This window comes from Microtus ochrogaster, unplaced genomic scaffold (genome assembly GCF_000317375.1).
Source record: "Microtus ochrogaster isolate Prairie Vole_2 unplaced genomic scaffold, MicOch1.0 UNK43, whole genome shotgun sequence".
Taxonomy (NCBI): Eukaryota; Metazoa; Chordata; class Mammalia; order Rodentia; family Cricetidae; genus Microtus; species Microtus ochrogaster.
This window is the reverse complement of record NW_004949141.1, coordinates 2,542,076-2,558,600: the sequence shown is the minus strand read 5'-3', so window position 1 is coordinate 2,558,600 and position 16,525 is coordinate 2,542,076. Positions and strand designations below refer to the sequence as shown.

At 43.2% G+C, this 16,525-nt stretch overlaps 1 protein-coding gene across 2 annotated transcripts in view; it reads right to left on the bottom strand.

Annotated features, from left to right (window-relative positions):
* Vps8 (VPS8, CORVET complex subunit) overlaps positions 1–16,525 on the bottom strand; it is a 219,565-nt gene that overhangs the window by 23,915 nt on the left and 179,125 nt on the right. For both annotated transcript variants that reach the window (XM_005368975.3, XM_013354407.2), the window contains one exon: positions 4,830–4,883. In XM_005368975.3, the coding sequence (XP_005369032.1) occupies positions 4,830–4,883 (54 nt within the window). The remainder of the gene's footprint in view (positions 1–4,829; positions 4,884–16,525) is intronic.

Sequence of the window (16,525 nt, the reverse complement as noted above, 5' to 3'; positions counted from 1 at the left end):
TGTGCTCGGCTGTGCCTGGCTTTGGGGAACTCCATTTTATAAAGAAGCATTTAGCTCCACAGAGGCAAGTGATTTAATCTCCTCCTTCCACCCTTACAGTACCAACTCTCCAACACAGTCCAGGCGGTACGTCCTGATAAGAGCTTATTCCTAAAGTAAAAAAGCACTACCTAATAGCTTAACCAAGTATGCAGGGCTATCTGGGCACATATGCCTATGAAGAACATATCAAAAAGCCAGGCCCAATAATGTACCGAACACACCAGGCTAACAAAGGGCATAGAATCTTCACCTGCACCCAATAGGTCCAAAGCAGCCCCTCTAAATGGCAGTGCTCCTGTCCTAAATGACAGCATGGGCTCAGTTCAGGCTCAACACTTGACCAGGTAAACAGTATTGCTAGCTGTCTTAGTTAGAATTTCTATTGCTGTGGAGAGACACCATGACCAAGGCAACTCTTATAAAGGAAAACATTTAATTTGGGTTGGTTTACGGTTTCAGAGGTTTAGTCCAGTATCATCATGGTGGGACATGGCAGTGTGTCATGGTACTGGAGGAGGAGTTGAGAGTTCTACATCTTGATCCTCAGGCAGCAGGAAGAAACAGTAAGACACTAGGATGGGCTTAAGCTTCTGAAACCTCAAAGCCCCACCTCCAGTGACACACTTCCTCCAAAAAGGCCACACCTCCTAATAGTGCCACCCCCTATGACATTATGGGGCCAATCACACTCAAACCACCACAGCTTGGGAGGATTGCAGAGATGGGTCAGAGGGAGAAAGAGCTTGCCCTGCAAGCCTGACCACCTGGTTTGATCCCTGGAACCCAGGATTGAAGGAGAGAAGCGATTCCTGCAAGTTGTCCTCTGACCTCCACATGGTACTGAGGCATTCACATCCATGTCTATCTGACAGGAGCCACTATGAGGGTTCTTCAGAATGAAAATGATTCCAGCTATTTCAAATGCACATGGATTAACAAGGAGAACCAGAAAATGTAACTGTGTAATCATAAAACACTATATAAATTCCGTTTTCACAGTTTCTCACAACTGATTTTTAAAAAGTAATTGTATAATATGCATGCAATGGAAACAAAGCCTGTAACAAATCAGACCTATACAATCGGAATTGGTTTAAAACAGAAGCAGAACCACAAAGTAAAACTGTGCGGCTCCTCTAAGAAGGCTTCCTAGTTCGCCAGGACAAACAGCTTTGATTCTTTTGGGAGGTCTGGCTATGGAGCATTTAAATAGGGTCTGTGAGCAGAGTGCTACAGCTTGCTTCCTGGCAACATAGACCCGCTGTGTGCCTAAAATTGGGACAATGTACATGGCTCTCAGAGGCAGCAAACATGCCTCCACCACAGAATGACACGCCAATGTGGTTGACTACATCCACATACAAAAGCCTGAGAGATCTCAAAAAGAAATTCTAACAAAACAGAGTTTAGGCAGCTTTTTGGTAGCAGCATTTTCTTGGGTGGGCTCTGTTTGATAGAAGGGAGCAGAGGCGTGATTCCTTTAAGAGAGGTCTTCCTGATTCAGCAATAGCAACCCCCCAAAACAAACAAACAAACAAATGCATGGTTTCAAAATGCAGCTTCCTGGACCATGCTGCCAGCATGAACTGTCTCTTTCAGGAGGCAGAGCACTTGAATGGGGTTTGTAGGTAGCATGCTGCAAGTTACTTGATGGCAGCATGGGCCAACTGGTTACCAGAGTTGAGGTGGTGAGCCAAGCTCCCACCGGGCAGTCTCAGAGGCAATGAACAGACCTCCACCATGTTGGACTGGGTGGGGTCAAAAGGCAAAGCAGCCTTAACCTAGTCAAGCTGCTTTGCATTTTAAGAAGCACTCCTGGACAGAAAAGGATTCCAGATATACAATAAGACAGATTCAGACATAAAAGACCTCTAAATGAGACACAGTGTGTTTAAAAATGTATGTAGGGAGAGAGAAGAAAAAGAGTAAAGAGACAGCAAATGTAATATAAAAGAATACAGACAGTCATAGATTAAAGGAGTAAAGATAATAAAATAAATATTAAACTTGTAGAAAAAGTAATAGAGTAAGAAAAATAAGACATGAAAAGATAGAATATACACAGGCTGGATTATGTATATTATTATGTTTTCTTTGAAAATTTTGACTGTGAAGGGGCTAAGTACAGAGAGACATTTCATTGTATGGGCTACTAAGCTAAACCAACATATTTATTTTAAAGGTGTTTTGACTTCAAAATTTGGGTCTAAGGATATATCATTTTGGAAAAGAGGTTTTTCTTTTGTTTCCACAGAAGATGAGAACCTGTGGAATCCTTCCAGACTAATGTGGTTTGATGGACAAAGAACCCCCCTAAAAGGTTGCTGTGAATACCCCCAAAAATTACTGTGCCCAACAAAAAGCAGGAAGCAGTTTGGAGAGAACTACACCCAGATTCCCTAAATGATTGTTTATAATTGTTTGTTTACAATGAACGTGAGGTTACACTGGACTGCTCAGCCACTTGAGAGCAAAGCCCCATCTTGGTGCTGGCACAGACTCTTTACTTGGCATTGTCACGTGGCATGGCAACTGTGAGATCACCTGTCTAATGCTGAGATTCATGAGACCAGAGACAGCACTTTCACCTCTAGTCCAATGCTTACCTCTGTAGCATTAAGAAATACTTGATGATTGGATGATAATATGTAAGTGACACGATTAACTGAAAAGGCACATGGGAGTCAGAAAGCCCATGTTAAACAGCAGTGTTCACCATGGTATTTGCCATGTATCAAACATAAGTGTTTCATTTAGTTTTTAGCACATGTCTAAGATCATCACTATCTTACCCAGGAAGAAAATTGATATGAGATGTACTTGCATATGCTATTAATATTGGTTGATGAATAAAGCTGCTTTGGCCTATGGCAGGGCAGAATATAGCTAGGCGGGCAATCCAAGCAGAGATACAGGAAGAAGGCAGGGTCAAGAGAAGCACTAGCAGCTGTCAGAGGAGAAAGATGTCAGAGCATCACTGGTAAGCCATGGGCCATATGGTCATATGCAGATTAATAGAAATGGGTTAATAAAAAAATAACAGCTGGCTAGTAATAAGTCTGAGCCATTGGTCAAAAAATTATGGTTAATATTAATTCTCTGAATAATTATTTTTTATAAGCAGCTGTTGGACTGGATAGGATGCAGAAAAGCCTCCAGCTACAGAAAATAAAAGCCACCTTTTCAGAGCCTTTGAGTTTAGATGAAGCCTATGCTTTAAATTATCATGTTGGAAGTGTTCAACATGGATGGTGTTCAAGTGCTTCTACAAACCAACTTCCCTGTCTTCTAATTCATTCCTGTTTACTGAGTGAGACTAACGAGTCTCTACTGTGACTGGCTGCTGACTGTACCCAGAGGTTCATGAAGGTCTTCACAGCAGTTGCTATGGACATTTGGGAAGGGGCCTAATAGGAGACCTTGAGTCTTTGGGAACTGTGGGATGCTGGCTTCATCCTCTCTCTGCTGTCTGGCTCATAATATGAGCACCTGTTTCAAATGTGCTCCTTCCACAATGTATTACTGGCTCTTAAAGCCCACACCCACAAGGCTGCCAGGACATGAATCCAAACCCACACAGGAAGCGATCTCCTCTTCTGGGTAACTGCATTTCACAGGAGTGACAGAAAACTGCCTGGCTGCTCAAGTGACAACGAGGTGGCTCTGAGAAGTCACACTCTCCCCCTCATTCTTGCCTGCCCGTGATGCCTTGAAAGAGCAGAGATATTCCTGTAAAACACGTTTCAGGACTTTGCAGACGTTGTGTCTAGCTTTTATCCTTTTCTGTTTGAAAACGTCAGGGCTCACAGGCAGAGAAGAGGGACGGGTGTGTGTCACACTGCTTTGAAGCTAAAACCAGCTGTTAGTAAACAGAGCCACAAGTTGTCGTTTTTGTTCCACAAATACTTTGCTGACATCACTGCTAGCTAAAATTTTTAAAAAAGGCTGGGAAGGGTACAAAATCAAAATAAAACACCAAAAACCAGCACTTCAACTATCAGAAAAAAATTGGTAAACAAAGGAGGCAGAAAGCCTGGCTACTTATATCCTTCAGCGCCGATGGTTCTCAACCTTGCTAACGCTGCAGCACTTTAATACCCCAACTATAAAATTATTTTGCTGTTACTTCATAACTGTAATTTTGCCACTGTTATGAATTGTAACGTAAACATCTGCTATTAAGGATATTTGATATGTGACCTCTGTGAAAGGGCTGTGACCACGGGTAGATAAGAGCAGGATATGGAAAAAGGTTGCAGTGGCTCTCTCAATGCAGTCTGAGCACTGCCCAGGTCAGAGACTCACAACCCATCAGGGCCTCAGAGTTTATCGGCAGGAACAGTGGCAGAAGATGCCTGGTCTAGCATCTACTGATGACCCTTTGTGTGGCGTGTGCTGAAAAGCAGTTTCTCTAGACAGTTTATTTGGGGCACAGCTCTCTGAAAGGAAAACGTGTCACTGAGAAAGCTAGACAGCTTTCCCCTCAGAATATTCTTCATCTGCCACTACCTTGGACATGAGGATGCCAGCCCTGGCAGGCTGTGGGTGCTAACCCACGATGCATCAGTTCTTAGTTGCCAGGAGACTGATTGCTGGGCCCGAAATCCCACAGGGCTGGTCTGGAAGAAGCGGGGAATCCTAGCAACATACGGAAGCACCCAATCAGAAGCAGCCTGAAAACACTGACGTGAGTAAAGGGCATCGCTCCTTACAGAGGACTGACCACGGAGCAGAAGGTGCAGGGGTGGGGGAGGCGGTTCTCTGGGCAGCTTGCCTTTGAGACTCACCTTTCTGACAGAAGGGTCCCCTTTGGTCTGATGATACAATGGCGGCGCTTTTGCCTGAAAAAGAGGGAAACATTTCAGTAACTTTTTGGATCTGATTAGACTTTATTTGACCCACACTGCCAAAAATTCAACTAAAATGGGAGTAGGCAAACTTAAAACAACAAAACAGAACCTGAAAGTCAAGCTATTTTCAGAGGAACAATGAATTGAAGTTTATGGAAAAGAAATTCTGGAAGTCACAAAATCAATAACCAGGCAACACAGAAGTATGAAAAAGGTACCACAACTGAATGATGGTGTGTGTTCTTATGTGGACGTGTATGGAGGCCAAAGGGCATCAGGTGTCCTCAGCCACACCTCTACCCCATTTTAGGAGACAGGGTCTCTTGCTGCATCTGGACTGGCTAGACTGGCTGACCAGTGAATTCCATGGATCCACTTGTTCCTGCCTCCCCAGAGCTGGGTTACAGGTGGTGACCAGGCACCTGGCTTGCTATGTGACTGTTGGGAATCTGGAGAGGGTCCTATGCTTACACTAAGCACTTCACTAAGTGAGTCATATGGCACCTTTACCTTCAGATTGATCAAATGGTGAGAAACTAAGCTGCCGTGGAGCCTCCCTGGGAATGTTGGTCAGTGGAGCACAGACAACGCTCGGCACTGCAGAGGCCAGGAGAGAAAGAACTCTTGCTACACTTGCTACAATGCGAGTGAATTGCAATCTGTGCTGCATAGAAGTCAGAGAAAAAGCACATAGAGCGTACAGTTCTGTTTATCTAAAATTCGAGATAATGCAAACAAACTTGGTGTGTCAAAGAACTAGTGTGTGGCTGCCAGTGGCAAGAATAAGTTCCTGGTGGCACTGGGTGGAGGCAGAGCATGATTGTGAGTGCGGCGATAGTCACTTCAATTGTACATATCTCAAATTCATGCACATTATCTGGAGTCTATCAATGAGCATGTTAAAAACATTTAGGTAATTTATAGACTACAGCTACATCATTGTCTTAGAAACTTATAGCTTTATGTGCTGTGTTAGAAAATAAGAGAGGCTTAAGAGCAAGAATCTGCACTTCAAATTTGAGAAACTAAAAGAGGATTAAAATAAAATCAAACTAAGCAGAAGAAAGAAAAGCAGAGACACCAAGACAATCCAGGCCACTGCCACTCTGATCCCCACTAGAACCTACTGGCAAGAGCATCCTCTTGAACACCACATATACTGGTCACAGGAGAGATAAAGTTGGTCCTGACCAAGAAGCTCCTCTTGCTTCACAGTACCAAGCCATGCTATGTAGACCACTGGCATTGGGGAGAGTCATCGGCTGTCTTTCCAGTTGTGAGCCTTGTGAGCTATAATAATGACAGGACTGGCAAGACCTGTCACAGTGGCGCATGAGTGCTATAGGAGTAACCAACTGCTTTGTGATTGGATTTAAGGCCTGCTCTACAGGAGGAAACACATGTTTGATACTATACTCTAAGAACTTGTGGCCTGGGAGCTCACAGGTCCTAGGGAAGAATCTGCTATGATTATTTTTCTAGGTGGACACAGAATCAAACTGCCCTTGAAATTCCCATCTCCATACCCCACATTAGTGTGGCTCTCAGGCTTCATCACAGAAGTTTCCATGTGCAGTAGATGGCAGTTAGCACAGGAACTCACCACAGCCAATGAGACAGTTACATCACCACCCACCCAAGGCTCGGGGACCATGACAGAAGAGGAGACAGAAAAATTAAAAAGGCAGAGAACCAGAGCAAAACAGCGTCTTCTGGACACAACAGGACCATTGCATTCATGAGCTCAGAGCAGCTGTCTGCACAAGGTCAACCCAGCAGACATTCCAACATGGACTGGGAGAGATTCGTTAGCCCAGCCCCTAACTGAGATGCCACCAACAGGTGGCAGCTTCTGGACGAGGAAGAGTCAGTATTCTTTAAGGATGTGGCCCCTGGTAGGGAGACCACATTCCAGTGGATGGCCCCAAAACCAGGGGTATAGGGTAGCACAAACTGGACCTGGTGGCTTATTTAAAAGAGGAGATAAAGATGGGAGGGAGAGGAGGAGGGGGTGTTAAGAATTAGGGGTGAGGGATGAATATGATAAAAATTCATCATATGCATATATGAATTTCTCAAGAGAATAAAGATATTAAATATGTTCAAGAACCAGCAGAGCTGCGGCCAGCAAGACACTATCAAAGCACACATGAACAGCATCAGTCTGAACACAGGCGGCAGCGTTGATAAACAAAGGCTGTCGTTAGTGAGCTAAGTTAGGTTGAATGAGGAAACAGATTCAAACTTTATCCAAAATGAGCTAGAAATGGTCAAATAACAAAAAGAAATAAGATACAAATCATAAACATGAAATAAGACACGATAAAGAACCAGATGAAGTGCGTCAGTTGTTGGAAGCGTGTGACTACAATGTCTCCCACAGGACTGTGACTACCAGCTTGCACTGCAACTTAATATTTGAAGTTAGGCTCCTAAAGCAATGAAACGCTAGCACACACAAGTTTTACATTATAACTTCTGAGATGTGGAGGAGTGAAATCATGATTCAGAATCTCATGTTTAAGATGTGCAAGCATAACCTCATTTTCCACAAAATACAGAATGAGGTGGCTGTATCTAAGCAACTTAGTTTCCCAGTGAGCGTAAGTACCCGTCTTAGCGTTCTATTGTTGTGAAGAGTCACCATGACCACAGCAACTCTTATAAAGGAAAACATTTAAGAAGGTGGCTTACAGTTCAGAGATTTAGTCCATTAGTATCATGGTGGGAAACAAGGCAGTATGCAGGCAGACATGGTGTAGGAGCTGAGTCCTTACATGTTGATCCAAAGGCAACAGAAAGTAGTCTGAGACACTGGCTGTGGCTTGAGCATATATGAGACCTCAAAGCCCACCCCCACTGACACACTTCCTCCAACAAGGCCAACACCACTACTTTTGCGGTCATTTTCTTTCAAACCACCCTGGCCCCAAAGCCTTGTAGCCCATCATAATGCAAAAATGCATTCAGTCCAATTTCAAAAGTCCCCATAGTATATACCTTATTTAAAAGTTTAAAGTTCAAAGTCTCTTCTGAGATTCATGCAATCTCTTAAGTATAATCCCCTATAAAATTAAAATAAAAAAGCAAAGTGCATACTTCCAACATATAATGGCACATGATATACATTACCATTCCAAAATGCAGGGAAAGAAAGCATAGTGAGGAAATACTGGACCAAAGCAAGACTGAAAATCAGTTGGGCAAACTTCAAACTCTGCATCTCTATTTCTGATGTCAAAATGTTCTTCAGATCTCCAAATCCTTTCAGCTCTGTTGACTGCAACATCTTTCTTTTGGGCTGGTTCCACTCCCTGTTAGCAGCTTTCCTCAGTAGGTATCCCATGGCTCTGGCATCTTAAACATCTTGGGGTCTCCTAGGTAATCCAAGCCTAACCTTCCCAGCTTTACATAATGGCCTCCCTAGGCTTCCATTCAGGGACACCCCCGACACATGCCTGGCCTCAGTGGCTTTTCTTAGTCATGAAAGCAAGTTCCATAGCCCCCTTTTTCTATCCGCAACTCTAGAAACACATGACCAAAGTTGCCAAGTTCTGATGCTTACCAGGGCTGGAAAATGGCCCCTTCATTCAATTACATCTTCACTAACTTTCTGTTTTCAGTGGTTTCCTTCACTGCCTAAGCTTGGGTGTCCTGAAACCAGGATCTGTAGACCAGGCTGGCCTTGAACTCAAAGATTCACTAGCCTCTACCTTCCCAGTACTGGGTTAAAGGTGTGCACCACCACACCTGGCTCTAAGCTTTCCTTTAATTCCTTTTCACTCCTTGGAAATTTACTGGGATGGGATCTTACCCTGAGGTCACTACTCCCTTTATTCCCTTTCCTAATCTGTTTCTCTCCTTGACTACAGGACTTAGCTCCACTCCACTTCTGCTTCTTTTCTCCTCAAATATTTTTCCTTGTTCAGCCTGCTCCTTTTCATTATGCATCTTCATTAGAGCTACCACTAATGACCACACTACAGAGTCTACACTAGGATGTTTAGTGATTTCCTCTGCTAAGGGAATTAATCCAAAACTCTTTACTTTAGCCTCAGAAAACTTTTAGAGCAAGGGCAAAAACCAGCCACAATCTTCACCAAAATATCACAAGAATGATTTCTAGGCAACATACTAAAATGCTTCTCCTCTGAAACCTCTTAAGCTATCCCCCCACAGTTCAAATCCCTCTTAGCGGCACTGTCTTCCATGCTCCTACTGGTATGGCCCATTAAGAGCAGCACTGAAAACATCCCACTGCTTTCCTAATGCAAACTCCCAAAGTCCAAATTCCTTTAAATAAAAGCATAGTTGGGCCTTTCACACCAATACCCCAGTGTGGTGATTTGAAAAAAATTGGCCTCCAAAAGGAGTGGCACTTTTAGGATGTATGGCCTTGTTGGAGTAGGTGTGGTTTTGTTTGGAGAAGTGTGTCACTGTGGAGGTGGGCGTTGGGGTCTCATATATGCTAAGGCCATGCCAAGTGAGGCAGACCATTTCCTGTTGCCTGCCTATTAGGATGGAGTACTTTCAGCTCCAGCACCATATCTGCCTGCACTCTGCTATTTCCCACTATGATAATAATGGACTAAACCTTTGAGCTGTACGCAAGTCAGCACAATTAAATGTTTTCCTTTATAAGAGTTGCCATGGTCATGGTATCTCTTCACAGTAATAAAAACTCAAAGACACCCAGTCCCTAGTACCAACCTCTGCCTTAGTTAGGGTTTCTAATGCTGTGAAGACACCATGATCATGGCAACTTATAAAGGAAAACTTTTAATTATGATGGCTTGCTTATAGTTCAGAGGTTTAGTCCATTACCGTCATGGTGGAAAGCAAGGCATCATGCAGGCAGACGTGGTGCTGCAGCAGGGAGTCCTTATGTCTTGATCCAAAGGCAACAGGAAATGAACTGAGACATTGGGTGTGGGTTGAGCATATGTGAGACCTCAAAGTCCACCCCCACAGTGACACATTTCCTCCAACAAGGCCACACCTACCCCTACAAAGCCACAGCTCCTGATAGTGTCATTCCCTTTGGGGGTCATTTTCCTTCCAACCACCACAGCATCCTTATGGATTCTAGAAGGTGAACACTAGTTTCAGAGCCTGCATTAAGAATAGTTACAGCACTGAATATTCAGCAAGTACCTGTAAGGAAGATGGGTTCTCTATCTGAGCGTTTAGGAATTTTAAAGAAATGTAAGCTTTACTAGACATGTGGAAATGTATCTACAATTATGTCTTAATACTTATATATTCGTGCTAGTTGGTTTTTTTTTTTTTTTTTGTCAAACACAAACTGAGACATATCTGGGAATCTCAATCGAGAAAATGCCTCCTAAGACTGGCCTGTAGACAAGTCTGGCAGGCATTTCCTCGATCAATGGTAGATGTGGGAAGGCCCAGATCGTGGTGGGTGGTGTGCCTCTTATCAGATGATCCTGGGTTGTATAAGAAAGCCGGCTTGAGAGCGGCATAAGGAGAAAACCAGTAAGCAGCAGTACTCCTTCACTGCTGGGTTCCTGTCTGAGTTCCCGCCCCGATTCCCTCCACGCTGGACTGTGACCTCAGAGTTGTGAAAGGCGATGAACCCTGTCCCCTCCCAAGCTGCTTTTGGTCATGGTGTTTGCCGCAGCAACAGAAACCTAAGACAGTGTCTTACTACCCATATGGAGATTATTTAAAGAGAAATAATACAGTATATATTTTGAGATTTTAATGTGCTCAGTACCACAGGAGGCTCATTGTGGGCACAATTTTATTTAATTTACACTACCTCTTCTAATGTGGCGTCTGCTACACATTTTAGGGATAAGAAAACTAAGTATAGTGTTGGAAGAAGACCATGTACTCTGAAGTGTTGTCTAAGAAAATTCAAGTTGCCTGTTTCTAGGATTTAGGCTTCTAACCGCTACATTATCTAACGTCTTGGCAGACAGAAAAGCATGAAGGCTCCCACAAAAATGAACTTCTTAAAGCATGTTGTTAAGTTTCTAGGAAGGAACAGGAAAAAGTCAGTAAACGGCACAAAAGAGCCCCTTCTGTTCTGCTTCGCTGACACCACGTGCCTGTCATCACAGGTACAACATCTGCCCTTTGAATCAGATGGAGATGAGTTTTCTTCCACTAGTTTCTGTGCGGCCAAAGCTGTGAATACAGGCTTATGCCTACTAAGAATTATAAAGACACTATAATTTCTAGTACTCTTAACTGCTTAGCAATCACAACCCTGCTGGTTTTATTCACGTTGTAATGTTGACCGATGCTCACGAACACTTCCCAGCTGTGTCTGAGCGACGACTAAGAGACGCAGCGGTCTACCGTGTTTGCCGATACCAAAAGGGCCACAGTGGAGCAGCTTATGCCAGACAAAAGCACAACATAAACAGTTCTGTCAGTTTCTTCGTGATTTTCATGGAAAGCCCTCCCTCTGCAGATTTCTGGGGTTTCTTTATAATCCAACAAGGAAAACTTGAAAAAGACAATCAAACAATGCATACTGCCTTTGCTGGATTTGTGTTTTGTTTTTTTCTACCGTTCTTGTTTTCCCTGACAATTTCATACATGTATTTAATGTATTTTGATAATACATTTCTCCCCTTATAGATCGGACATACACAAAATCACTTCAAACCCTTAAAAGATAAAATATTCTTTAGGTCTGGACTGTTAAAATATTCAAAGTATAGTTGGTCTTTGCTGCTATATAGAAATAGTTATTTTTAATAATATTGACTTTATATCCTAGAAGTCTGCCAACAATTATTTATAGATTTTTGTGATGAACTTTGTAAAACTCCAAAAAACAACATCAACAAAATTGATACAAATTCCAAAAAGGAAACATCAACAAAACTGATAATAAAGTAAATCTAAAGAGCATAGTTCTTTAAATACAGAACTTACAAGTACAGACCCAAGCACAATGAAACAGAAAATATAAACAGTTGTAGCTATTAAAGAAATTCAATTTCTTTTTACCTTTTTTTTAAAAATATTTTATTTTGTCTGTATGTGTGTCTATGCACACCAGAAGAGGGTGCCATATCCCATTACATATGGTTGTGAGCCACCATGTGGTTGCTGGGAATTGAACTCAGGACCTTTGGAAGAGCAGGCAGTGCTCTTAACCTCTGAGCCATCTCTCCAGTCCCAAGAAACTCAATTTCTTATAGAACAAAATTCTAAATCTAGTAGTGAATTCCAGCACATATTAGTATCCTACTTGTGAAGTCAAACATACATTTATCGATTATAAATAAAACATAACCATTACTGTAGGGTGGCTGGCTGGTCCCAGGCTCTGCATCCAAATGATGTAGAAGAGGTCGAAACCAGTGCACCGAGCTCCCAGGCCCAGTGCGGTTCCCCGTCTCAGCAGAGGAGCACGCAGCACACTCTAGCTCAGTGACTTTGCGAGGAGAATACTGAGTGCTTGTGAGGACTCAGAAAGAGTCTAGAGACCTCAGTTTCTTTAAAACGTGGAATCGTTCTTGGAATTTGCTTTGTGCTCCTCCCAGGTGTATCAGAGAGGAGTGAGTTTACTTCAGATTATTGATTATTGCTTATTATTGCTATTCAATTAAATGCTTAAATTATGCCTTATATGCCTCTGTGGAAAAACATGGTTTTGCCATGTGCAGCTTGTCCCTGTGACTGTACACAGCTTGAGAACATGAGAACTTTACTCATGTGACCTCTCTTAACCCTCAGGGTCTAAACTGTCTGAGTCTCTGGGTAAAGCTGGTTATTGCAGAAGACTTTAGTCTCCTTCATTGACCCGCTCCATCCTCCCATCCTCCCAGATCCCACCACCTCTAGAGCAGTGACACCGTGTGACTTTCAGAAACTTCAGAAAGCGTAACTCAGATTAAGGGTAAAACCTGGGGGCTGTCCAGACTGCCCTTTCCAAAGTCTGCAAGAGCAGGACTTGGCAGACCTTGGTGTGACATAGCCCGACATCAATCCTGTGGAAGTCACAGCAGATCGCTTGCAAAAAGAGATCCGTTTTTAACTTCTGCTATGATCTTTTTGAAAAGGGAGAAAGGGAATTTCAAAGAAAAGTAGATATTTAAGTTTAAAAAATGACCTCATGAAAGGCTCTGCAGACATTTTAAAGCAGGCCTGGAACTGGACATGGCGGTGATGACTCACCAGAGAAGACTGTTCTCTTGAGGTTAAGTCTGGGAGCCTCTGGTGGGCAGCAGCAGAGGTTCAGCAGCCCCCTAATCTTTTGTTTAAAAAGATTCCTCTGGAAATGCCTCAGGCAACTCGGCTATAAATCCAGGTGTGCAGATAGCAGATCTGGGATCATGGGTGACGCGCTGAGTGACAGCCTCAACAGTGATGCAGTCAAGCCTTTGTGAGCTTTGCTAACACAAAATGATTCCTGACCCAGGAAAGTTTAAGTGAAAGAATAATATCACCATTATTCTCTCCTGAAAGTCTTATTTTTTCTGACTTTATTAGAAGGAATATATACACATTGACGGAAATCTAGAGCCCACGGCAGACGTTGCAAACAGAAGGCGGAGTCAGGCCCCACAGCAGGACACTGTGAGCACCGGCAGCCACACTCCTGCAATGTCTCCACACTGGACACTAAACAGCAGCTCACCGCATTAACATTTCCCTACAGTGTGGTATCTGTCATGGCTACAAAGCGCATTCACTGTATAGAAGTACCATAAATTAACCAACTGTGAGTACAGGGCTATTTTTGTTCCTTTCAGTTTTTGAAGTATTAAAGACATTGCCATGAGCATCCAAATCTGTAACACTTGGCACTCAGGCTTGACTACCTACCTGTTGGAGTTCTGCAATGCCATAGCAAAAATCATTGGCAGATTGTCTCCAAGATGGGCCCATAAACTTTTTCTCTAAAACCCACAGGCTCTGACACCAAAAGGATTGCTACCCAAATAATATGGTGCAGAAGAAAATAGCAAGGTTTGGTATCAAACCTCAACTGAGAGCAAAATTCGACCTGAGCCACAGCAAGCTTTAAATAGTTTTTATTAACCAGCACGTGGCATTTGGTTAGGGGAGGCTGCTGAGTTCACCGGGAACGACTGTGCAGCACACAGTCCATGGGCTAACGTCCTCATACTATCAATAGCATGCCAGCCTCTCTCCTCCCTGTTGCTATGCAATGCTGGTCACGAACCATCTCTCTGCAAATGTCCACTCAGCCAGAACCTCATCTTCAGTCTAGACACTGCTGTTCTCATCTCCAGATGCTCTGACATTTTCCTTCCTAGCTCTCGTCAATATAGTCAATCTTCCCTGTGGTTTCTCGAGCATGTGGAATAAACTATGCCCTATCAGTTCTATCACCTCTACCATTTCTGGGTCAAAAACTGCAAATTTTGACATCTTTTCCTGCCTATTTGCTCACCAGGGAGTGGGAATTCTGCCTTGTTAGGTGTTATTTATGTTCTAAATTCTTAGTAGACTCTTGAGCTTTGTTCTAAATAGCTGTCGGTAGCGCCATCTTTTTAGGGCTTCCTTTTAAGCTTTGTTGGTGGGATCAAAACGGCCCTGCGCCCTAATCCTCTCATCTCCCATCACAGTGAGACCGTCTTTGGTCATCTAAATGCACTGTTGGTGATAAAGCTTTGCGCCGGATGCGCTGGGGAACAGACCAGCTCTACATCCGCCTAGTTCTCTTGATGTTTGGTTTTCCTCTTAAACTTCAAGTCGCTTTCTCCCCTCTCTTGGAGCTGCGCCTGTCCTGATTCCTGCAAACCCTTGCCACCTCTGGGTTCCAGGGCTCTCTTCTTCGTTGAGACTGGGCTTCTGTCTCAGTTCCTCTTCTCGAACTGATGACTTAGCAAGTTTCGTCAGGTAGTTTATGGACAGTCCTATCTTTTATGTCCTTTGGCACTATGATAGTTTGAATGCAATTGGCTCCCATAAGCTCATAGGGAGTGGCACTATTAGGAGGTGTGGCTTTGTTGGAGTGGGCATGGCCTTGTTAGAGGAAGTGCATCTGTGTGGGGATGGGCTTTAGGGTTTCCTATAGCCAGGGTACCGCCTAGAGTCTCAGTAGACTTCTTGTTGCCTGCAGGACGGAGGGCACTGAGCTGCTCCTCCAGCACCACCCCAGCACACATCGCTCTCCATGCAGCCATGCCCCCACCATGACTGATGGTAACGGAACAAACCTCTGAAACTGTGAGCAAGCCACACCTTAAATGTCTGTGCGAGCTGCAGTGGTCATGCTGTCTTTCCCAGCAATAGAAATCATTTTTTTAGGGATCACTGTATTCAACTGTCTGATATCCAATGTCCTCTGAACGATTATTTAATATATTTTACTTATTACCTCCCCACAAGAAACACCAAAGATATTTTATACATAAGTGGAAGTCTCTGATTTACCTAGGGAAAATATAAAAAAAAAATTGAAACACATTTGGCTAAAAGAATTTCCGTCAAGGATTCTGAACTACACACACACATGTGCACATTAACGAGGCATCACAGTGTCCACTGCCCCACATCCTATTGTCCAATCCACCTTTGGCCACTATGACAAGCTTGCACAGGCTGTGTAGACTATAACAATAGAAGTTTGTTTGCATTGTGTTTCTGGAGGTTGGGAAAAGTAAGAGTGAGAGATGCATTGATGAGAGCCTTCCTGCTACGCCAAACATGTCAGAAGTGAAAACTTGCCAGCTCGGGACCCTTCCTTTTCTTGGAAAGTTTTCTTAATGGCAACTGTGAGACTCCGATCTCGTAACCTTATATAACTCTAAACCCAGCATATGAACCTGGTCAAGCTTCCAATACACAACCTTTGAAAGACATACTCAAATCCTACCACTTACAATTATGAATACATACATAGTCTGGAAAGATGCCTCAATAGGAAAAGCGCTTGCTATGCAAGCGTGAGGATGGGAGTTCAGATCCCCAGCTGGGCAGGCATGGAGGCTTGCCTGTAATCTCAGCAGTCAGGTGGCAGAGATGGGGTCCCAGGGCTGGCTAGCTAGAACAGCTAAACTCTGAGCTCTAGCTCAGGACATAATGCTGCCTTACTGAAAAACAGCAGACGAGAGACAGGACACCAACCTCTGACCTCCACACACAGATGCACTCACATCCTACAAACTCAGCCCACACACATGAAAACACACATACACACATGCAAACACAGATATACATATACAGACATTTATACATATATGCAAACACAGACACATTTTTGCAAACACACATACACACATGCAAACCCATATATACATACATGCAAACCCATATATACATACATGAAAACATACATACACACATGCAAATAGAGATACACACATATGAACAAAAAAGGGTATTTTAAATGTGTGCCAGTTTAATAAGTCTTTCTAAGAGCCTGCTAGTTTAGTACATTAAAGTGATGGTATACTACTACTTCAATGCACATTACTTTGAACATTGGTAAGATGAGTGTTTCCACACTGTTGGGGAATAAAAATTTTAAGCCCTTACTTTATATTTCAATAAAAAATTTAGTTATGTACAATGGCTGAAAATTCTTGCATTGTTATTCTCAGGCGTCTTGGATACAAGCCTTTGCTGATTGGTAGGAATGTTAGGCCATTCATTACAACAGATCTGGAAAAGAGGTG